The sequence below is a fragment of the Passer domesticus genome, chromosome 17 (assembly GCF_036417665.1).
Source record: "Passer domesticus isolate bPasDom1 chromosome 17, bPasDom1.hap1, whole genome shotgun sequence".
NCBI lineage: Eukaryota > Metazoa > Chordata > Aves > Passeriformes > Passeridae > Passer > Passer domesticus.
This window is the reverse complement of record NC_087490.1, coordinates 10703619-10727098: the sequence shown is the minus strand read 5'-3', so window position 1 is coordinate 10727098 and position 23480 is coordinate 10703619. Positions and strand designations below refer to the sequence as shown.

General features: G+C 38.4%; 1 protein-coding gene across 2 annotated transcripts in view; it reads left to right on the top strand.

The window, feature by feature from the left end:
• Positions 1 to 23480, top strand: part of KNTC1 (kinetochore associated 1) — a 31291-nt gene that overhangs the window by 1068 nt on the left and 6743 nt on the right. The window contains exons 3-52 of one of the 2 annotated variants that reach the window (XM_064393085.1): positions 5 to 125; positions 503 to 618; positions 918 to 990; positions 1493 to 1570; positions 1701 to 1735; positions 1913 to 2071; positions 2940 to 3033; positions 3377 to 3429; positions 3695 to 3807; positions 4172 to 4226; positions 4889 to 4987; positions 5359 to 5402; positions 5505 to 5570; positions 5661 to 5736; positions 5916 to 6041; positions 6135 to 6224; positions 6792 to 6857; positions 7245 to 7306; positions 7686 to 7797; positions 8508 to 8651; positions 8881 to 8937; positions 9019 to 9120; positions 9332 to 9448; positions 9924 to 10067; positions 10326 to 10424; positions 10860 to 10963; positions 11084 to 11189; positions 11556 to 11690; positions 12122 to 12241; positions 12536 to 12605; positions 12684 to 12751; positions 13121 to 13413; positions 13603 to 13775; positions 13961 to 14058; positions 14849 to 14990; positions 15432 to 15488; positions 16020 to 16183; positions 16647 to 16751; positions 17422 to 17550; positions 18144 to 18260; positions 18644 to 18753; positions 18940 to 19150; positions 19810 to 19899; positions 20104 to 20275; positions 20636 to 20694; positions 20821 to 21037; positions 21624 to 21697; positions 22581 to 22791; positions 22868 to 22977; positions 23340 to 23389. In XM_064393085.1, the coding sequence (XP_064249155.1) occupies positions 5 to 125; positions 503 to 618; positions 918 to 990; positions 1493 to 1570; positions 1701 to 1735; positions 1913 to 2071; positions 2940 to 3033; positions 3377 to 3429; positions 3695 to 3807; positions 4172 to 4226; positions 4889 to 4987; positions 5359 to 5402; positions 5505 to 5570; positions 5661 to 5736; positions 5916 to 6041; positions 6135 to 6224; positions 6792 to 6857; positions 7245 to 7306; positions 7686 to 7797; positions 8508 to 8651; positions 8881 to 8937; positions 9019 to 9120; positions 9332 to 9448; positions 9924 to 10067; positions 10326 to 10424; positions 10860 to 10963; positions 11084 to 11189; positions 11556 to 11690; positions 12122 to 12241; positions 12536 to 12605; positions 12684 to 12751; positions 13121 to 13413; positions 13603 to 13775; positions 13961 to 14058; positions 14849 to 14990; positions 15432 to 15488; positions 16020 to 16183; positions 16647 to 16751; positions 17422 to 17550; positions 18144 to 18260; positions 18644 to 18753; positions 18940 to 19150; positions 19810 to 19899; positions 20104 to 20275; positions 20636 to 20694; positions 20821 to 21037; positions 21624 to 21697; positions 22581 to 22791; positions 22868 to 22977; positions 23340 to 23389 (5486 nt within the window). The remainder of the gene's footprint in view (positions 1 to 4; positions 126 to 502; positions 619 to 917; positions 991 to 1492; positions 1571 to 1700; positions 1736 to 1912; positions 2072 to 2939; positions 3034 to 3376; positions 3430 to 3694; positions 3808 to 4171; positions 4227 to 4888; positions 4988 to 5358; positions 5403 to 5504; positions 5571 to 5660; positions 5737 to 5915; positions 6042 to 6134; positions 6225 to 6791; positions 6858 to 7244; positions 7307 to 7685; positions 7798 to 8507; positions 8652 to 8880; positions 8938 to 9018; positions 9121 to 9331; positions 9449 to 9923; positions 10068 to 10325; positions 10425 to 10859; positions 10964 to 11083; positions 11190 to 11555; positions 11691 to 12121; positions 12242 to 12535; positions 12606 to 12683; positions 12752 to 13120; positions 13414 to 13602; positions 13776 to 13960; positions 14059 to 14848; positions 14991 to 15431; positions 15489 to 16019; positions 16184 to 16646; positions 16752 to 17421; positions 17551 to 18143; positions 18261 to 18643; positions 18754 to 18939; positions 19151 to 19809; positions 19900 to 20103; positions 20276 to 20635; positions 20695 to 20820; positions 21038 to 21623; positions 21698 to 22580; positions 22792 to 22867; positions 22978 to 23339; positions 23390 to 23480) is intronic. The other variant, XM_064393086.1, reaches the window with a different exon arrangement.

The following is a 23480-nucleotide window of genomic DNA, read 5'->3' as shown; positions in this document are numbered from 1 at the left end:
CCAGGTCTCTGTGAACCCCCAGCTGCATGCATGCAGCTCCAGGGATGGCAGCATTGTTGTTGTGGACAGATCTGTGGCACTTCTGGACAGCACTGGGCTGTCTCTTCTGATGCACATCCAGTTTGGTGAGTTCTTTCCTTCGGAATTTCACTTGGCAAGTGAAAACTGGCTTTTAAAACACCTAGGTTTGTACAGGAGAACATAGCAAATGTCTGACTAGCCTGTAAAGGGAAGCATTATAACAAGTACCTAAGCAATAAAAAGTGATTTTGGCTTCTGAAAGCAATTAACTATTTCAGTACAATTTAATGAGAATCCTTTCTAAGTTCTCACTGAAGTGGGAATAATGGAAACTGAAACCACTCCCTGTAGGCCTCTTCATGTATTTCATTTAGTCAGAATAATTTGTTTTGAAGAGATCTGTGTTGTCCAATTCTTGTGTTAATATTTATTCATAAAACCCAAATCTTGATCTCTGACATTTTGCCATGAAACTTTTCAGACACTGACGTGGATGTAGTGGGTGTGTGTCAGGACAAGCAATTCCTCGTGGTTGGTGAGAGAAGTGGCAGTTTACATCTTATCCACATCCCCTCCAAACAAACCTTGCTAAGAAAGGTACTGTAACTTTTCTATTTAATTTTGCTCAGAACCTTTTGTTCTCAGACTTTCTTGAGGTTTTTCAAATAATTTTCCCAAATACCAAGGGATAAACATCCTTGCCTTTTTAACCACGTTTTGTAACTTAACAGGTGGAATTGGGCACTTCTGTTCCCATGAGTAATGAATAAAAAAAATCTATTTAGAAATGGCATGCATAAACAAGAACCTTCATAAAAAAAGTTTAAACTGATGATCAATATTTCCATTTTTTAGCGAAATATAGAATAATAGTCTTTATGCCGTTTCTATTTTAGGTTTTGGTTGAACCATCTACAAGTGAAAAGACTTACTTAAATCTCTTTTTTGTTAGAGATAATGCAGATGCAGGTAAGAAGTGGATGATTTTTTCCTCCCCCTTTGTCTGAATTTTTGTGATTTTGTTCCCCTTTAATAGCTCTCAGGGGAAGAGATTACAAAATGAGTAATGCAGAAAAGCATAAAGAAAAGTTCATTTTATGTGCACAATGCAAAGCAAAAATGTAGAAGATTCTTTATCTCATTAATTATTTTGCAAATGCCATAGGAAAGAAACATTCAGAACTCAATACCTTTTTCTTTTGAGACTGTGACAAACACATGAAAATGCATAAAAAAGAAAGAATTCCTTCTCTATTCTTCTGTCAGAGTTCAGTAGTTCTGTTCTTTAAGCTCCCAGTTCTATTATTCTGCTCCTAGTTGGAAATGACAAAATTTTTGTTTAAAATAGTCTAATCTATTGGTCAGATTATTTTTTGGAGTCAGTTATTTCACTGTCCTGTTTACAAGCAAGTCTTCTCTTTTCTTGCTCTTGAATACTTCAGTTTGCAATATTTCTGTTGGGTTTTTTTAGGTGTTTATCACTTGTTCATTCTCACAAGCAATGGATGCTTCTGCATTATGTGTGTCCCTCTTGGAAAAACACAGGAAGGTAGGATAAGCTACAGACCCCTTGGGATTTCATTGCAACAGGGAGACCTGGATTCAAAAACTTCCTTTGTTCCTTTTTAAAGTTTTGAGAAAGTTGATTTAACACTGATTTTATTTTTTTTTATATTTAGCAATTGAGAAGATGGAAATGACTACAGCAAAGCAAGTAAGAAACACCTGCAAAACTGATAAAATTGTTAAAGTGCAGGGTGTGTAACCAAACTTTGCTCTGTACATTCCACTGACTATTTCCCAGTCCATTTTTCCCCTCATAGCTGTGACTGTTACTTTTTCTGTACATTTAGAAATGAGCAGAGATTTTATCCACTGGTTCTATAAACAGCTCTTTTTCTTCCCCATTTGTGGACATCCCTTCTCTCCCACCCACAAGTTACAAGGACAGATAAAGACAACTTTCATTGCCATGGGAGAGCATCACAGCCTGGGCTGTCAGGATTTTGTCATCAGCAGCTCAGTGAACAAAATCCATCTGATAACTGGGGTAAGCACTGAGAACATGATCAGAACAATTTTCATGTGATCACTGATGGCATTTTGGGATCTGCAACAAAATTTGTCTCCAGCTGCTTGAAAAGGCAGCTGCTCTTCAGCTTTTTGCACTGTCTTGCTTTTCATTTCCTTCACTGTCAATTTAAAGGTTGTCACTTGTGCAGCCTTTCTCATAAGGAAATAACTGTTGTCATTTCCAAAATTGCTTTGTTGTGATGGATGAGGGGAAAATATTTTCACCCTGAGTTTGTGAGCTTAGTAAATCACCAGTTCCTGCTCTGTACAGGCTGGGTTGTTTATTGATGTTATCCTTGAGCTCACAGACAAAACCAAAGCTGGCAAGAATCTTCCAATCAGCTTCTCATTCAACAAGGTCTGCTAAAATAACAAGGTCTAATTCAACAAAGCTTTTAAGCATGAATTAAGTACAGCAACTAATAAAGGTATTAAAATATAGACTTGCTTTGAAATGCAGTTTGGGACTGCAAACAAGTTCTCTGGGTTTATTTTTTGAAGCCTGTTGAATTCAATGGGATTTTCCTCAGTAGGCCCAGAGTAATTTCATTATTCTTTTATGTTCTGTGGGAATGAAAAGTGGATACTTTGAAATACTGTTTTTCAAAGAGCCAAAAACTGCTGAGTGTAACAATCACTGTTACAAAGGCTGGTCTTGAAAGGAGAAGGGGAAAAATGTTAAATTAAAAATTAAGAAATCAATGGTTTTTTTCTGAACATCAGTAGAGGAATAAAGTTAAATTTAGCTTTGCAGCTTTCCAAGTTAAAGATCAGTGGTAGAAGCAGACATGTCGATGGTCAGATATCTCCTGTGTAACCCCATTTTACTTTGCCTCTCCTCACAGGGTAAAGGGGATTTTGTGCTCTCCAAATGGGAGGTGGACCCCACCAGAGCCCTGGTGTCTGCTCAGGGTTTTGCTGATTCAAGTCTGATCCAAGGTAGAGAAGGTTTTATCTTTTTACAGACAAGTGTAGATTTCATATTTAATTGCAGAATACACTGATTTTCAGTTATTGCATTGTTTTTAATAAATTGACATGTACCAAACAGTTTTGTAAAGGTACAGCCAAAATGTGGGCCTCAAAATTGCAGTTAAACTTGGTTACATAAATCACAATTCACTTTAAGTTAAACTTTGCACAGCCCTAGGAAAAACTGGTTTAACCCATGAGGTTAAACCAAGAGGTTTTCAATACTTGGTTGTGTATTTGAATATGTTTTTGTTTCTGATACATATCTCAAGAAAAAGAATGAATTTATGTGGGTATTAATATTTTGTAGGTGCTGCAAAACTTCAAGTCCTTGACAATCAGCTGTTTGTTTTGGATACAGAGGTATGGGTAATGATCTGCTTTAATCTTCACTTTACAATGTTCTTGAACCAGCTTATAAACATATTTTTTAAGGTTTAAAGTGAAGTTTCTGTAAAATGAAGGTGCTTATATTGACTAATATCAAGAGCATCTTGATCTTCCTGTGTTTGGTTTTTTTTTTAATTTTACTCCTATCCATTCTTTAAGCCACAAAATGTAATATTTTGTTCAAAAACTGTCTTCTATGAGGAAAAGATGAACTCATGTCTGATTTTTTTAAATCTAGAACATCTTAAGCACGTGGGATATTTATTCTCTCACCCTGATTTGGGATTGGCCTTTAATACAGATTGAAGAATTTCTTCTCACTACTGAGTCAGATTCCCCTCAAGTCACATGGTAAGTGAAGTGTTACAGCACCAACCCTGAGAAGTGAAAAGTTTTCTGGTGCAGTGATTCCTATGAAATATCTCATTATTTTGGCCCAGATGCTGCTGCAAAACATCATGTCCTTGTTAGAAATTCCTTTCCTTAAAAATTAAGATTAAACAGAATGTGTGAGAAAGTGTAACTACTGTTCTAAAGTGTGAGAAAGTGCTAGAAACTATTCAGCTATATATTAAAATATAAAGGGATTTTTACATGTATTTGTTGTCATGGAATGCAAAATTTTCTAAAACACAGAAACAAAAATATTTCACAGTTTTAACCTAAGATTCATACAGCAAATTTTGCTTTCTTTTATCTCTTTCTCATTCATTAGGGAAGGGCTTGCCAATGTGAAGCTGATTGTCATGACAATGCCAGATGACAAACAGGTATAATCTCCTAATCTTTGTTCTGCTCCTTAATTGTCATGCAATTGCTCTTAGGAAAAAAAGGGGAGAGGGATGGAGGTGGCAAAATATTTGGGTCACAGAGAATTTTGAGGAGCTTAAATCCAATCTGAAATGTGGCCATTTACATCTCAGGGTCTAGCAAGTGAGGGCTGTTGGGATTCTTGTGGGGTGCCCAGGCCAAGCTGTCCCTGGCTGGGGTTTTTGTGGATGGTTTGGGGTTTATTTGTTTGGTTTATTAAGGTAGGCAGACAAGGAAGAGCAGCAAAATTTATTATTATCTTATCTTCAACCCTTCCCAGATTTCTTTAGAACAATGTCTCTGCTGCCTTCAGCATCTACCCCCAGCTACAGCCAGTGCAGTCAACTGAAATAAAACACCAGGATGAACATTATGCAATTTTAAAAATTAGATTGAACCTGTTGAATTATACATAATAGGCCTAGAGGGGGGGAAGGAAATGTCTGAACCTTCATTAAATTTCTTCAAACTGGAGATATTCATTCCATAAAAAGTCCTACAAATATTGCCCTCTAATTCCATAAGAACTCATGAATGATTCTGCCAATATCACTCTCTCACCAGTGTAAGAGAAAAAAGCAATTCTGACTTTTTTGTTTGTTTTCTCCCTTTTTTTTAATAGATGAGAAGCCTAATGGTTTTTGCACTGCCCACTATGCAACAGCTCTATTCCCTGGAAGTGTCTCCTGTTTCTTCCCTTGTTCAAAGTGGGATTTGCACTGTAGGTTTTGATGATTTATTTTTTGTCCTTTGAAGAAATACAGTTGTCGTAATATGTGTGAATATTAAAGAGGGTAGTTAGTTATTCTTGTTCTTAATTTCTACTAGAAACTATGCAGGAACCATACCAAGAAAGATTAAGTGATGTCTCCAAGGGATAGAGAAAAATATCCTTTTGTGAAGCAAACTGAACAATTTAAATTTAGTCTGAGGTCTCTTGCACTATTTAGTGGCACTGCCAGTCGTTCCTGCTGCTGTTACAGCTAAAAGCTGAGGGAAGTTTTTTAAGCTCTCTTAGCATAGGAAAATGCTCTGGATTTATTTGGAATTTATTTCATTTCTCCTGATGGTTTCTGTCATTGCACACTACAGGATACAATATATTTCTTGGAAGGAATTCATGAGAAGCATCAAATGTAAGACAATATTTTGTTTGTAACTAGCTCATTATTATATAAAAATGGCAGATTATTTCCACATTGAGTTGATAAATTCACATAATTCCCTCTCATCCTCAGGCCCTCTGAGGACCCAGTTTCTATAGTTGTGATGAGAAGTTTAACTGAAGCCTTGCCAGAAAACAGGTACTGGTTTCTGTGAAAAACCATTGTATTATATATATATATTTAATATCTGGACTTAGATTGAAGTGGTTTATTTTATTTCCTCCCCAGACTAAGTCGTTTACTGCACAAACACAAATTCACTGAAGCAGAGAATTTTGCTATTCAGTTTGGACTGGATGTCGAGGTGAGTTGTTCATTCATGAGAAACACATTGGAGATTAATTAGCATAACTGAAATTATGAGATGGTTCTTGCTCTATAGTCCATTAGAAAGTATTAAAAATATTACAGGTATTACCAAGGCAGTGGAATGTTACCTTATAAAACAACTCACCATACTTGTATTATTTTTTTTTTAAACAGCTTGTATACAAAGTAAAAGCAAACACTTTTTTGGAGAAACTGGCTTCAGCTTCTCTTGGGAGTTATGGCCAGGAAGCCTTGCTGGATCTTTGCAATGAAGCCAAAGAAAATTTGCAAAAAATTCAGGTTTGTTTGTATTTCTACCCTCTCTCCCTACTAAAACAATCCAAACTGTAAAGGATCTTGGGATTAATTTCAGTTGTTTCCTCATGCAAACAGGACAGCCAGTTTGTTGTGAATTACTGCATCAGTGCTCCCTGGCCACTGTATGAAACCACCCGAGAAATGCTGAATTATGCTAAAGTCAGAGTAAGGGGTTTATTTGTTTCTATTTCTTCTGCTCTTCAACTTCTATTCCACCCTTGTGTACAGCTTGAGAGGGGACAAAGCAGTGACAGTCATTCAAGAGGCAAAAGTAAAAGCATTGTAAATCCTAAGTAACCAAACAAATCCTATGTAGCCAGACATGAAGAAGCAGCAAGTCTTGTTCCAGTCTCATTCTTGGTATTGCTCAAGGGCAAGAAAGAGCTCACAGTTTTATTTTTGTATCACAAAGCAGGGTTTAGTTTTGAGTAGCAGTTTTTTTAAGTACCTTTTAAATATTAATTTTCAAACTGAAGCTCAAAGTAGGTCACCTTTTTTGTTTTCTTTATTTTAGTCTTATCAAACAGAACCAGAGAGATACACATGTTCTGTCTGATCCTCCATCCATGCAGAAATCCAACCAGATTAGACTGGATCAGGTTAGATCCAATCTAACATTGTAAAATCTCAATTTACAGGAGTCCTGATTCTTGCTCATGTCTTTACTGCACTCACAGTCCTGTCTGGCATGTTCTGAGCTGTCAACCAAACCCTTTCATGTCCTTTTTTCAGATCTTGAAGAAAGATAATAGAACTGATGCTCCACCATCTGATGGGGCTCCAGTATCCATAGCTGAGGTGAGGACAAATTTTTTGGATCTACAGTATAAACAATTGCAATGTAGAGTTTTACAAACTGTAAATTCAAATTATAACTGTAAACTACTGCTGAATTTTTAAAAATCTAAACAAAATTAAATTTTATAGTATGAAAGAGAACTACAGTAATGACAGATTCAGAGATAAGCCATTCCTTCAATCATAGAAAAATTCAGTTTCAGGTGCTCCATAAACTGAAGGCAGAACCTTTCTTAAAGTACTTTTTGAAGTTTCATTTTGTTGGGTTTTTTTTTTAGTCCTGTTATAACCTGGCATCATCTGCCTTCAAGGAGAATTAGTGCTCCAATCATGTCATGTAACAATATGTTCAGCCCAATATTAACCTTAAATCTCATCTGCATCCAGGTGTTGAGAGCTCAGGCAAGGCTTACAACATTCTATGAAGCTTTTGGACTAGAGAAATTCAGGTTGGTTTATGTTTAAGATTTAAAGTAAATTTAATTGTGATTGTTAAGCCTGTACCACTGAAATTATTTTTGGTTTTTAATATGAATTCATTAAACTTCAAGCTCTTAAGTTTCCCATCCTGTGCTGTGGAGAAGGGAGAATGCAGAGGTTGAGTCATCCTATATATTGAAAACATAAATTATCTGCTGCACATCCACTTAAAGAGTTGGGGGTTTTTGTTCAGTGTGAGTAGGAGGGATTGTGATTTTCTACAAACACAAAGTACCACTCCTGTTGTTTCTTCCAACATTAGGCACTAGGTAGAAAGGTTTTTAAGTTCTCCCCCCAATTTTTGTTAATAACATTTAACAAAGCTTCTCTTCCCCCTCTCACTTTCAGTGGCATTGCTTGGACAGAATTCCTGAATAATGAGGACATGTTCAAGATTATTGTTTTTCAGCTGGAAGAAGGAAATTTGGCTTGTGCACAGTACCTCTGGCTTAGGCATCAGGTGAGGTGGCCCAGACAGCTCTGGGGTTTATGGAGGGGGTTAAATCTCTTCAGTTTTCCAGCCTAATTTCACAGGGGCTGTTACAAAACAGCTCCTCAGACAAGCAAAAGTCCATGGCAGCATCTCATCAATTACCACAATGATTACCTGTTCACCTGGATGCTTAGGAGGCTGAACTTCTTATTGATTTAAGAATAAACTGGTATTTCTGTTGTCAGAATTCATATTTCTAAGTCATGGCAATTTGATTTATTCTGCAGTGCTTGTAATCTTCCACTCACTTTCTTGCAAGCACAGCTCTCAGAATTAAGTGGATGTTTGCTGACTACCTTAAAATCCTTTAAAAATAATCAGACTCCTTACTCTGAATGACACATTTAAGATAGATTTTGTGTGTGCTGTTATTTTATTTTTTAGTGCAGGACTTTCAGTTCCATGTCTGTTGTTTTCTCAGTAAAATAGAATGAGTGTGAAAGTAATAGAACAGTGTGATTTGTAAAGAAATTCCTTCAATTAGGTCTTTTTTTAAGAAGACCAAACTTCAGTTTTACTGAACAGAGCTATTTATTTAATTTCTGTCTATCACTACTGAGATTTTCTCTTTGTATTTGTGAAATTTACTGGTTCTTCCTATTAGTGAAACAGCTTTACAGAGTACCAGATGAACATCTACTGCATGGATTTGTAATTGTTCTGGTTTAACATTTTAGGCTGATTTTGAAAGCAGCTTTGATGAGAAAATGCTGAAGGATTTGCTCAACTCCATCCATTTCACTGCTCCTTTGAAGGAACTTTGTGTGTGGCTTAAAAATTTTGTGATCCCCTTCTCAAGAAGGGTTGTGCCAGATGGACAGGTGAGACTGACTTAAGAGCTGTGAATTGTCATTTCCTCAGACTAAGATGATTTTACTGTCAGACCTCCACACTTCTGAATGTCAGGAACTTGTTCCTCTGTCTTTAAAATGAATTATTTTCCCTAGTGTTTATATTTGAAATTATTTCTTTTGAAAGAAGTTTCTAATGACAAATTTTGCTTTGATAATTAGCATAGCTCTACTTATAACTGTATTTTATTTTTTCCAGAAAATATTAGCAAAATGGCTGGAACAAGCTGCTCGAAACCTTGAATTAACTGACAAGGTAAATCACACTGCAGAAACCTGGCTATCTTGTATTTCTAGATGTATCATATGGTTTGCTAATATCAATTCTTTTGGACAGGCAAACTGGCCTGAAAATGGACTCCAAGTGGCAGAGATTTTTTTTACAAGTAAAAATCAAGGTGAACTGGGAGTGACAGCTTTTGGCAAGTGGACTCCTCTGGTAAGAAATGTAACAAATACAAGAATTAGCTACTAAGAAATTTCAAACAGATGCTGTGTGCTAGAGCTGGAGTGGATTTGGTGAGGATTGACTTAATTCCATGAAAGGAAAGAATTCCAATTTTCTTGTGTTCAAAGATTTTTTAAAAAAGTAGATGACAGCCTCTTAATGGTCTTGTCTCCTAACATTTCACTTCTCAACACTGTTTCAGAGGTGTGGTGACTGTGAAGAGATACAGAGGTTAAAGAAGCTGGTAAATGATTTACAAGAATTGAGAAATCTGTACAGAAAATACAACTGCAGGCTGGCATTCTGTGATTTTGAAAAGGTAACACTGCAGACACTGGAAAAAGTGCTTTTCTCCTGAAAAGGAGAAGAATCTTATAGCATGTAATTTAAAGTCAGACAAAAGAGGAATCCTGATGGATGTTGATTAAATTTCCATTCATAAGTTGCTAATTTGAGAAGTTGTGTTACAGATTTTCTTTCAGCTGAGGTTATAAATATAACCTAAGGCAATGTGAGGAGCTGTGACTCAAAATCTGGTTTGCAGGTTATTACAGATCATCTACTGTGGAACAAGGATTGGCTACAGAGAAATTCAAAGTACAACTGAACAAGAAAAGCTTTGTAAATGAAAGGGTTATTTGAGCTAAAGAGGGATTCTTTCAAGATTCTAAAGAGGGAAATCTTTCAGTTGATTTCAGTGGCCTCTGGATGCTGGATTATGTATCAGAGGTGTAAATGGCCCTGCCCTGACAGCTGTGATGTTCTAACATGGCCTTTTCCCACTTGCTGCCCAGGAAAATGCAACCACTATTGTGTTTCGCATGCTTGATAAAATTTTGGCACCAGAGCTTGTCCCATCAATTTTGGAGAAGTTTATAAAAGCCTACCTGTGTGAACACAACCTACAAAAAGATGAGCTTCTTCTACAGTATGTCAAGGTATCCATATTTTCTTCCTTTTGAAGAAAGCTATTTCAACACCAGGAAGCAGAAACCAAGTCTGATGAATGTTTGAATTTACAACTGAATTTTAGGCCCAGCTTTTAGATTAATCCTACTCCTGTCAATGAACTTAATGATAGTTACTATTTCAGTTCTGAAACAATCCCTTAATGCCCAGAAAACTTTACACTTTTTGTTCAAAGATACTGCTGTCTTTTCTGATTTCAAGTGCTCTGATCACCTTTGTCAAAACAGGATTTGCTGGAGCGCTGTCGGACACGATCGATTTCAGTGTTTGAAACTGCCTGGGAGGCCAAGGCTGTGGCTGTCATTGGCTGCATCTCTGACACGGATGTAAGTGTGTTTCCTTGATGAAAGGCATCAAGTGACCCCAACACATCAGTTCAGAGCAAATAATGATTTTTAAATAATGCTCTGAGCGCATTTTTAATGGATGCTATGAGGAGAAAATAGTATGTTATGATGTTATGTTCTTATTCTATTTTAGTCATCTCCCTGGTGATATTTTTTGAATTGTAGCTGTGATGTCATCACATGGAAAACTCACCAATTTTGATATGTATGGAACCACAGTGTGATAAATGACTGCAAGCATTTTCTAATCAAACTTGACAATCATATGATGAAAATAAATGCCCTTTATGCAAGTGAAGATTGGGCAAGGAAGTAAAATAGTTGCCTAAAGGGACCAGTCACACGTGAACAACAATTCAAGGGACTACTTTGAAACATGCTTTGCAAAGTGAGCTGTCTGTGTCCCTTTTGCAGCTGAAATTTGATGCAGTCCTGCAGATAATGCACGGGGCTGTGGTGCCATGGAGTGCAGCAGTGGAGCAGCTGGTCAGACAGCACCTGGAAATGAACCATGCCAAGTAAGCAGCACCCACAGGCTTCCCTTGGCTGGGCAAATACTGGGGGTCTGATGTGGTGTGATGGTTAAATCCCATAGCTGGGGATAGCAAAGGATTCATGATGGCTGAATTTGTTCCCAGAGTGAAGTTACTGCAGGAAAGTTACACTCTGATGGAGATGAAGAAGCTTTTGAGAGCCTATGGGATAAGAGATACCAATCTTTTACAGGACAAGCAGATGATAATGGTAAGTTACCAAGAGTTGAGATTTCTCCAAAGGTCACAGTGAACAGCACTTGGTGATTTTTTTTTTACCATTTGAGTTGGCTTTTTTTAACAGCTCCCCTTCATTAGAAGACCTGAATATTTCTGGAGAAGTTCCTCAATATCCTGAGGAACCAGACAAATTTAGAGTTCCCAGGCTAATTCAGTCCCCAAGCCCTGTTTTCTCCCAGTTACACTTCAGTCAGCTTTTCTCTAGATAAAAATTTCAAGCTTCCAGGTAACTTGCTTGATACAAACTGAACAGTTCCATTGCTAGTGTGTATAAATTAATTCCTTTGTTATCCTTTACATCAACAAACTCAAGTCCATTTCTGTTTTCTTCTTACAGAGGCTTGTGAGATACATCCTCAAACAAGATACCCCTACTTGCCTGGAGGATGCCTTGAAAATTGTGGAAGCCTACCTGCTGCCCACTGGGGAAGTCTATTTCCTGAGGATTTTGGACCTGATTGACAAAGGAAGGGTAGGGAAATGCTGCATGGCAGTTGATCCTGGAATTTACAGACACTGAGGCCTCTTGACAAAACTGGGACAAGTTTGCTGAAATCTTATAAGCAGTTTGTGTGTGTATTTTAATTAAAATCATTAATTTGATACCTAACTGCCTATGTTTAGCATTGAAAATGAGTTCTTTGTCAGAGCTTTATCCTTCTTTTGTGGCAGAACAGGGTGAAAGTTGTGACCTGCAATGCACCAGAAGAGTTTGGAACTGAAGTCTCTACACATTTTCTTGTGTATTATTATGGCATTATTATTTCTTGCATTATTGTGGCAGTTGTGCAGCCATTGCATCAGAACAAGAATGTACACATAACTCAGCTTTTGCAAAAGCAAATGCCCTTTCCTTTTGATTACTTTTGCTCTAATTTTGTTTGTTTCTTTTTCTCCCTTTAGGGAGAGGAATCTCTGACTTTGTTAAAATCTCTGCCCCTTGCTAAGGCTGAAGAAGTTGTAGAGAGATTGACCCTGTGGGGAAGACTGGTGTTACAGAACAAAGCAGATGATCCTGAAGAGGTACCAAGGCTTTTCACACCACAAAGTGCACACAAATTACTCTGAAAAGGGAGAGGCGGGGATATTTCCTGTGAGACTGTGGAGTAAACACATAGTACATCTATAAAATGTTTACTGTTCTATAAAGATTGATATGTAAAATCTGTTCCTTTGTTTTCAACTGGTTGTGCCTTAGACTTGGTAATTGTTCCCTAAGAAGTTTGTGGAACATTGCACTGTACTTTAAGAGCTGAAGCCCAAGTCTATTCTGGCAACATTTTAACAAAAAAATAAAAACCTCTTCCTTTCCTGCAGAAAAAACCACAAATGTTTATGACTAAGACACTGGTGGAAGTCCTCAAATTCTGGTTCAGCATTCAAAAAGGTAAAGGTACAACTTCAACCTCTTATATCTTCCTTGTGTAAAGGGAATCAAAATGAAATTGTTTTTCTCCTCCAACAGACAACCCTGTGAAGAAATATGAGTGTGAAGAAAACCTAAAGTTGTTTGAAACACTTGCTAGCCTGCAGGTGGGTATTTTATTGTTTTAAATCCCTTTTGATTTACTGTGGTTACACCAATTGTTTTTATCACATGGATCATATTAAATATTAATTGTATTTACAGTGTGCGTGCAAAGATTGTTTTTATTATTGACTTCAAATTGATTCTAAGGCTAATCTAGCAATTTCATCTAGTCTGGGAAAGTTCCCAATTAGAACTCAGTTGTCTATTTAAACCAAAAATTAGATACTGTCACTAAAGCCTTAATTGCTAACACTTCAAGGAGTTCATGATGGAATTCTTAAAGAATTTATGAAGATCTCAGGACAGTAGGCAGAAAAAGCAATGTAAAGGAAGCTATATGTATACAAATATGTGATTATTTGTTGTTGCAGGAGTATTTTGATATCTTTCTCTCAGATGAAGAATACAGGAACCCTTCACTGATATCTGAACTCCTTGAGGGTCACATAAGGTCTTATGAACGTGTCAGATCTGCATCCAAGTCTAGAAATGTGCAAGCAGTGAGTTGTAATTCAGAAGGCAGCAAGGCCAAAACCCCTCCCACTGAATCCAGGCTGTACAGACTGGCTTTGCTCCTGCAAGTCTCAGAGCATGAACTGGGAGAAAAACTGGCCTTGAGAGCCCTGGATGGTGGAAAAGTGGAAGTGGCTGTCAATATATGCAGGTAAAACTGCAGAGCTTTCCAGGATCATCACTTTTAATGGGCTTCTCTGAACTATTTCTACCACTTTTTTTAATTATGTAGAACAAAGGAAAGGATTTTCTCTTTTAGTTAAATAGTTAGAACAGAATTAAGTAAAAACCCTAAGAATTACTGACTTTTTATTCTCAACATCCTTTTCTTTCTTAATAGGGAGTTCTATGAGAATAGCTGGAATGAAAAGACAGGGAAGCTGCTGTTTGTAGTGTGTCAAACCCTTTGCCACATGCTGGGAGCTGATGATCCAATGATCACCCCTGAAGGGATGGATCTTCCAGCAGTGATCCATGAGCTGGCTGGCCAAGCAGCCACACTGTGCAGTCCAGGTAATTCCTGTTCCATTTACTTGGGCTCACGTTGGGAGCCCAGCTTTCCAACCAGAGTTCAAGAAACCTGAGAACCAAGTGAGTTTCTAGATCTGCATCTGTGAAAACAGGTGCTGCAATATTGTTTCCTTTTAAGTGGACAGGTGAAGCTTCCATTTCTGCTAACGATCTCAACATTTTCACAGATTTGGTGTTGGATTGTCTGGAACTGTGTAAATACACTTCACTTGCCAAGGAAATTCATGGACAATGCCAAATGGACAGCTATGAATTTACAGCAGAGGTATTTTCTGTGCTGTTCACTGCATGTGTTCTTTCCCTCTCATTTCTCCAGCACTCTTTAATCAAAAAGCCAACAACAAAAAAAAATCTCAAATAAACATTTCCTAGAATTTGTATGTTCTTCAGCTTAAAAAATGAACTGATTTGAGTCCTAAAAGCAATGCAGCTGTGGGACAAGCACAAGTAGCATTCTCCACTTACATTTCAGTACAATAAATCCTGCTGAAAATAGTGATTTTATCAAGCAGCTTCTGCCAGCACTGGCAGAGAGCTGGCATAAAAGGGAGGGTTTGGTTTTTAAATGAATGTACTATGTGAAAGCTTTCCCAAGACTTCTGTAAAACTTTAAGATGATCAAGTTCTTGAATTGCAGCTTTGTTTTCTGTTTAGGTCAAGCAGTGCTTTAGGCTACTTGAAATGAATGGGCTCTCACAGCTGGAGTGGAGTAGAGCAGAGTGGCTGGGCTTGTTTATCCACAAAATATTATTTTTCTAGAAAATGGTCCATTTGCAAAATGTTTGCTTATAATATTTGGCCAAGAATGTTTATGAAAGCCTCCATTAAATTGAATAGGAGTACATTTTGGCTGTACAGCTAAACAACTGCAGCATGAAAGATAAATATGGCCACTCTAGGTAGGAAATGGATTTATTGCCACTGGCCACTGAACAGAATTTCTGCTTTCAAACAGAACATCATGTTCTATTCCTGTATTCCAAACCAGAAATCTCTTAGTGGACTCATTAACTCTGCCTCTTATTGTGCTTACTTTTGACAATGTTCTTACTTAGACAACATCTTCTGGAGGAGATAAAGATCCTTACAAAGAGTGGACTTATGATGATTTCTTTAAAGAAGATGGGATAGTCCTTGAACCTCAGACATCTCTTCCAGTGGCATATGAGCTCACCTCTGCTGTTCTGCCTATTTGTAGTAAGCTTGTTCTCCTCAGCATTGACACAACATAAAATCTGTGTTTCTTACTGATCTTTATCTAGAAATACAAATAATTCTTGTGTGGAAATTATTACCTCAGAAATGGCAGTTAGACAAACTCAAAGCAGAAATACCCATCAGGGGATGTAGAATGGAAAGGTGACTTTGGGTTCAGTTCTTATTTCCACAGATGGTCTCATCCAAGGGATTTACATACAAAGTAGTTACTGAAAACTGTTGGATTCCTTTGTGAGTCTGAAAGATATTCCCTCCTGGAAAATAATTCTGAGCAGGCACAGTTAAAAATAGCAGCAAATGGCTCTTGGGGTTCACGTGTCTATTTTGTGTCCTGTCCTGTGGTATTTTTAGGGTTCTCCCAGACTTGCTGGTGTTGCTGAGTTCCTGGCATGCTTCTGATGAGCATTTTCTGTCTTTCAGAGGACAAGCTGTACCCCCTGGAGTCTCAAAGCCTGGCCCACAGAACGTTCATGGAAGGTATCACACCCTGCTTGGGTGGGAAAGGACCTTAAAAATTCCAATCACCCGATTCCAGGGGCATGAGGGCACATCCCTGAACAAACCCCTGGAAAACATGAGCTTTAAATTCACCCTACACAAACATGACTGACTCATAGGGGGTTTTCACAGGTGCCTCAATGTTCCACGTAAAGCCATATTTTAGGGGGTGGTTTGGTTCAGCAAGAAGTCACCAGTTTGGGTGCTAATTCCCACCATTCCACCCTGGGATTTTTGAGCATCTCAAAACCTGTTCTTCAGGACAGTTCTACCACTGTGAATGAAGGTCATTAAGGCCTGTCCAAGAAGACAACTTCTGGTCAAAACTTGTGGCTTTTGGACTAAAATGGGGATCTGTATTAATTTAAAAGCCCTGAGAATTTTAGGTTTTAAAGGGAACTAAGGCAAATCCTGAGTCATAACTCTAATGAAGATAAAAAGAAACTGCTCTGATCTTAACTCCAAGAACAATATGCTCCATAATGACTTTGTTTTTGCAATATTTCACAGGACACAACTTCCTGCTGCCTGTTGGCTCTCCCTTCTTTGCAGCAGTGCAGAACCTGCAGGAGTGCAGCCAGTTCCAGCTGGCCCTGCAGCTCACAGTCTGTGCCTTTGGCTCCTGCCTGCAGCACGGCGTCTCAAACACCCTGGAACTGTCCCCGAGTCAAAAGGTGACTTGTGGCAAGTTCAGAGCACTTCTCTAAGGATTTAGAGAATTAAATCTCTGAGGCTGTCACCGTGGCCTTTTGTCAGCACTGTTGAGTGAGTTTGTGAAAGGAGCTGGTGGTGTCTTCCCTGTTTTTCATGGTCCTCTCCCTTTGCAAAGTGTGTTCAGAACTGAGCTTTTATTCCTGACCTTCCTGCAGAGGCTAGAATGGGTGTTAATAATGGTTTACTCTGTTTTTTCATGTTGTTTTAGTATGGGAAAAGTCCCAAGTAGAATATTCAAGAAACGTTTCTCAGTTCAAAAGCACTTGGAAACAGAAATCCTTTTTCTATCTAGAAGAAATCTTTGTAAGACCTTAAATAAATCTGAAAATACAGTCACTATGGCATCTCCTACTATGCTGTAAATGACAAGAAGTTGAAGAATTAGAATTTCTTTTTAATTAGGTGCTGTTTTCTCCATAACAGCCACATGACAATGACCTACTCACAGAAACCAGAAGCTTCCTCTTAGCTATGAAAGAGAAGAGCAGTTCAGTAATCAAGACCTGTGTCCTGAGCTTATTACACAAGGTAAGAACCCCTGGAAGGGGTGAGGGAACTTCCTTCTGCTCCACCTGGCAGCCACATGGAATTGTTTCATTGGGAAAAGACCCTCGAGATCTTGGAGCTCAACAGAAGCCAAGCCCACCCCAAAGCATGTCCTGAGCACATCTCCACATCTTCAAACACCTTCAGCAGTGGTGTCTCAACCACCTCCCTGAGCAGCCTTTTCCAAAGAGTCTTTGGAGCTGTGGCTCTTTGTTCCTGCTCAATTTGCTCTGCTTGGAAGGTTCTGGACAGTTCCCCAACTTTGGGGGGATCCTTTAGGGTCCCAAATGATTGCAATGGCCTTTAGGATCTGTAGCTATTTTCTGTCTCATTTGAAATCCTGGATTTGTTTTAGATTGGTAGTTTTCCTAGGTGGGGGGAGGTTTTAAAAAGCTCTGTGCAAAACCTGCAATTTACCATCTTCTAAGGCAACTTAGACTAAGGGGAGTCACTTTCAGTCTGCCTTCAGGATATTGAGATGTTAAATTCTAAATCCTGAAATGTATTTTTATTCTATTTCCTCCCTAACTTAAAGACCCAATACATATCTAAATTCTGGATTATTTTTCCTGTGTTGCACCTGATACAAAGAGACCTATTAAAGAAATTAAATAAATTCCTAAAGTTTATCATTTTTTCTCCCAAACCACAGGTGTTCAACTCCCATGTCATCGATCAGAGCCTGGCCCTGGGCTACTGCACTGTTTTGCCCAAGGAAGAAACGTTCAAAAAGCTGTGGGAGGTCATAAACAACTCGTGGCAGAATTACAGAAAAATTTTGGTAAATTCCCAAGGCCTTGAGTTCCTTCAGCAAACAGAGAATGTTACAGAGATCCTTCATGTAGGGCCCTGGGAGAGGAGCTGCCTCTCTACCACAGTGAGAAGTTGCTGTCAACATTAATGTGATTTTCAACCTCATCATGACTTATTCCAAGGCTTGAAAGTACTTATTTTATTTTTATATCATCATAATTGATATCTACGTTATATTTTGGATAAGTTGTTCTCTGGCAGCAGTTCTCAAGAATGGAATGAGTGAATGCATTATTTAACTATAAAGGAAGATGAGAAGTAAAGAAATGGGGAGGGAGAGTAATGCAAATTCTGAAAAAATGCCTAAAAAAATACCTTTTGAATTACTTTCTATAATGTTAGGAAAATATTTTAGAGAAAGTAAACTTTAAAGCAGCTTTGAGCTGCCAGCTCAGGAGGTGAGGCAGTCCTGACACCTTCTCTGAGGTTTGTTTTCATTTTACACACTTGTGTGATCATTTATGAGTTGTTTGAAGTTCCTCTAAGGATTCAGATCTCAGGATTCCCAATTTTCAGATTATTTCTTAGGCTTGTATTCATTTCCTTTCTCCTTCCTTCTAGGGAGTAGCTCTGGTGGGAGCAGAGCTTGCTGACCAATATGGTGAAGCAGAAGAAAAGAGAAAATTCCAGGAATTGGTTATTGATGCAGAATGGGGAATCCAGCTTGGTAAATTTGGTGTAAGTTTTTATTTATTTACTTATTTTAAGGGTTTATTAACTAATCAGTTAACAATATCAATATAATCTGGGATGTGTGTGAGTTTTTAGGCAGATTTCCCATTCAAATGTAAGCAAAGTTGGGATGTGGGTTTTGATTTTTCATTCTGCTTGTCTGCATAAATAAACATCAAAAATGGAAATGCAGTAATTGAGGGGGCTGCAAAAGAAAATTTAAGTTCTTAAGTAATGTTTGACCTGGGATAATCAAATCCACTGCTTTCTCCTGCTCTGAAAGTGTCTGGATTCAAACTAAAAGAAGTCAAAGCTTCACTGTACAAGGAATTCGTTTTGGTATTGTCTAAAAGACTCTCTTGAGCAGATGAATGTGTTTTTATCTGCAGATTTCTTTTGAGAATGTGTTTAGACAGCCACCAGTAAGGAAGAAAGAACTCATAAGAGTGCTGGTACAAAACCCAGAGGTGGACACAGCTCTCATCTTGAATTACTGCAGGTACTGATTCCATGAAATCTAGTTAGCTTTAAATAAATCCTAATGAATAGAAAATGCAAACTCTTCTCCTTTTTTTTAAAAAATGCCATTCAGAATACATCCTGCCTTGGATTAATTTACTTATAAGGAAAGAAGCTGCTTGATTTCCAAAGCTCCCAGAGTGAATCACTTTGTGTTCTTTCCCAGCACTTTCATGCTGGACAGTGATGCTGCACTGCAGCTCTGCATTGAAACCCTTCTGCTCCACAATTCCAACACTAATGATGGTGGAGATGACTCTGCAGAAAGCAGTGAGAGGCAACCTCATTCCACATTGCTGGCTAGAGCACTAAAAATAATCCCTCTGCTGAACAGCACCAAAGACCTGGTCATGAGCCTCAGTGGAATATTGTACAAGGTAAAAAAAAATAAAATAAAAAAACCAATACAGCCACATCCCTGGATCTACACCTAATAATTGCTGCATGTCACTTGAATGACAGAGGAATAATTCCACAGAAACTGCAAAGATTGTGATTTTTTCCAAATTTTCTTAAAGCTTGTAAATGTTAAGATTCAGTTTTTTGCTTCTCTACAAAAGAAATGACAGCCACATATCTAATTTTCTCAAAAGAGAGGCAGGAGTCTTTCATCCCCACTTCCCTTAAAAACTGACCAGCCAGAAAATCAAACAAAAAAGTAATTTCTAAATACACTGGCAGAGTTCTACATTAAAAGTAGGTGGGGGCTAAAGATGATATGTTGGGGCTGCTTTTGTTTGGTTGGGGTTTGATTTTGTATTTTGGAGGGTTGAGGTTTTTGTGGGGTGAGTTTTTGGGGGTTTGGAGGTTTGTTTTATTTTGTTTTCAGCACCTATTGTTTGGTCTTTTTGCAAAACTCTGATGCCTTTTTTAGGATTAAAGAAAGTCTTTTAGAGAATTATGTCATGATGCTTATATCAATATAACATTGAAGAAACAGTAATTGGTATTAAAACTGGGAAAAATCAACATACTTGTATATTCTTATAAGACAAATCATGTCAGATCTTATAAAACAGATGATTATTTTGAACAGCTGGATCCTTATGACTATGAAACCCTGGAAATTGTCCTGAGAGTGATCCAAAGTGCTGATGAGAAGAACACCAGCATCCAGCTGAGCCAGGTGTGTCCAGATGTGTGACCTTGCCACTGGCACCTCAGTTCTGCTTTGTCTGTTTGCTGATGGAGCCATTCAGCACTGCTGAAATTAATTATTCCATTAAATAATTTTAATGGAATTCCTTCAGAAAATAGCCTTTAAAATTGATTTCTGGTAATTCTTCAGTGGTTTATATTTTCTAATTTATTTTCTTTTTTTTTCCTCAAGGCTTTGAGCCTCCTCAAACATCTGAAATCTTACACCAGGATTTCTCCCCCAGTGGACCTAGAACACCAGTATGTTTTGGATCAGATGATTCCCCTGTCTCCAGCTGCTCACACCAGGCTGCCCTTTCACCTGCTGTTCTTCAGGACTGCCCAGTGTTTCTGGAACATTATTTGTGAGTTCAGGATCTCAGGTTCCCTTTCTCTGCCATCTCTGACCTTCAAAGTGCCCCAGTTTTTGTTGTATATGAACCCTAATTCTTCATTAATGCAGTTTTCATCCCAACTGCTTCTGAGAGCACTTCTTGTGCTCCCAAATTGCTGCCCAGAGGAGCTAAGATGATAAATACAGTGCAGGGTTTGTCCTCAAATTCTTTCCTAGGACCTCCAAAATGTATCCACATATTGCCCTGCCCAGCCCAGTGGGGATAATTAGGATCAGATCCTCTCTCTCCCAATGAACTGAAAGTGCTTCATTTCACAGAGGAAGCTGCCAGTGCATTGTGAGACTCTCACAGGCAACTTTTCCTTTTCAGCTGCAGAGCTCAGTGAGGAAACCTTCCCAACCCTTCTGCTGATTTCCAAACTAATGAAGGTACAGTAACAGCTTGAAGGAATTGATTACAATATTATTCCCTGCACCCCAAAAAAAGAAGTTTCCATTTTTCTCTTGCATGGTGTTGGCTCTGACAACTCTTCATCTACGTTACCACTTTTCCAGGTTTCCCTGGATACCTTCCACATGTCTGCAGTTCGACATGTCTTTGAAAAGAAACTGAAACCCAAAATACTTGAAATGAGAAGCAGCGGCTGTACCTCCATTGTTAACAAGGAAACCATCAAAACTGTGCAGGCACTTCACTCCTATCTGCTGGCCATAGTCAATCCAGAGTGGGCTGTGGCCATGGCTCACAAGATTGCCCAGGAATTCCCCACGGGTGAGTTGCAGACGGGAGGGGAAGGAATGGGAGGCTTGGGACAAGCAGAGCGAGGGTGGGAGCAAACATTTGCTCACTGATCTGAGCAAACCCAGCAGAGCTGGAGCACGAACATGAATTTGTGTCCTGCAGCCACTCTGGAACAAGGGGTTGGAAAAACACCCATTTGATATCACAGCAGCACCAGCAAATCCTTTCCCCCATTTTTGTAGAATCATAGAGAGGCTTTAAGGTCCTTCCAGCCCAAATCTGGACACCTTGCACTAGACCAGGTTTCTCCAAGCCCCATCCAAACTGGCCCTGTTGTCCTGCCAGAAGTTTCCCCATGTTCACACCATCTTCAGACAAGTTGTCCACCAAGAATCAATATTTCAGCCCAACTTAATTGCTTTCTCTGCTCTTTGAATCCAAATAAATAATATATTTTTTGCTCTTTAGACACAAAAGTTTTCCTAATATTTTAAATAGCTTCTAATTATTTTTTAATTCTTCAAAATAAAATTATATAGTATACAGTGTAAGAAGGATTAATGAAAAGTTTATTTATTTATTTATTTCCCTTCCCTTTTTTTAAATCTATAAAAAGGTCCTGACCATGTCCAGGCACTGAAATTCTGTCTCTACCTGGCTGAGAAGTGGCTGAAGAGTACTACAGCCAAGGTAATGGAACCTGCTTGCCAGATTGTTGTGAAGTCATTACAAAAATCACAAAATCCTTATGTTTGTATTTTAATTTTTGGTGGTTTGTGCAGTGGTGTGTAAATTGTACATAACCAGCCCTGATACAGGAAATACTTTTGGGGAAGGGAGCCCCAGAAGAATCCCCTCTGTCCTGGAACATTCTCCTGCAGAGATCAGGCTCAGTGTTTTTGGAGCTTGGACAAAAAATGAGCAGTTTTAGGGAAGGATAATTTGTTCCTTCTCCTGTTGTGTGCATTTTTCTTGCTGCAGGAGAACGAGGTGGGATCTGATGCAGCTTTGATCAATAGCTTTATTAATTTTTGCTTACAGTTCCAAGACCCTTTAGCTGTTTGCAGGGTTAGAGAATCTGCTTTGACTTGATTTTCAGGCTTGTTTTCACATGGTTGCCTTTCACAGGGAAAGGTGAATAAGAACCTCAGCTTTGATTTTAAATCTCAAACTTCCTATGGAGATGTTGAGGCACAAAGAACCTTAAATAATTCTCTGTACTGAGTCACATGATCAGAGAGAATTATGCCAAAATTAAACTGAAATTTGAGCAGCCACAAGTTTTATTATTAATCTTTTTTTCTTCTACATTGTACCTCAAAATCTCTTAATTTTACCTATTTTACATATTTTATTTGGCTCTTTCAAAACATTTGCAATTTTTTTTCAAAATACCTTTCCTAGCTAGAGCTATGTGATTAATCCTCTCTGCAGAAAAAAATACCTGTGGGTACAGGTGTGGGGGCACCTCTGAAGAGCAGATCCTGCTGTCCACTCTGTAAAAAGATGATTTTCCTTGTGCTTTTGAGTAAAAAAAGGCTTTTTAATGTAAAACTCTGATGTTTTGCTAAAGGGTGAGCCACATGAGAAAGCAGAAGTCCTCCAGAGGAACTTACACTTGCAGTACAAGAGAGCAGCAACAGAAAATGTCCTGATAGCAAAAAACTTGAACACTGGGGAGCATCTAAAATCCATTGGGAAACCAGCAAATCTGGTTGTGTTACTGTATGAACACCACAGCATTGACCAGAGGTTCCAAAATCCAGCTGGCAGGGATTATCCAGGTGAGTCTGAGCAAAGAGGAGCTCTTCAAAAAACCCCAGCTCTGGTTTGGAAATAACATTGCACCTCTTCCTGCAGACATCCACATGGCAGCAAAGGAGATTGCTGAGATTAATAATTTGGATATGAACAAAATCTGTGACAAGCTGCTGGCCAAATGGCTCTGTCCAAGCACACCACCCCCAGGGGTAAGAAACTTTGGGATTTGAAGGGAAATTACCTATTATATAAAATATGGGCTTTTTTCCCTCCACTGGCTCACAAAACCTGAGGTTATTCTGTACAAACTGCCTGCAGTACTCATGAATGTATTTAAGATTTCAGTACTTCCCTAAAATAGCACAGCAGTGTCTGTGGTGAGAAGGATTTGAAATGTTTTTCCTTTTCTCTGTGTGGATTCAAGCCTTCCCTTTAGTGCAGCCAGCCTGAAGGAGTAAAGCAGCTGTAAATACATCAGCCTCATCAAACACTGCTTTAATGAAGGGATATGACCCAGCTATTTATTCAAACAGTGTGGAAAACTCATCTAAATTTTCATTTCTTTTTAAAGAAAACCCAAGAAATCTTTGGAGATGTACAGGAGGATGAAGAGCTCCGAAGGTGTGTGTGTCCTCTTACCTGTAATATGCTGAATTATTTCTACCTAGCCAGTTAAAAATGGCTTTTTCAAGAAACCTAGCAGTGGGTGTGT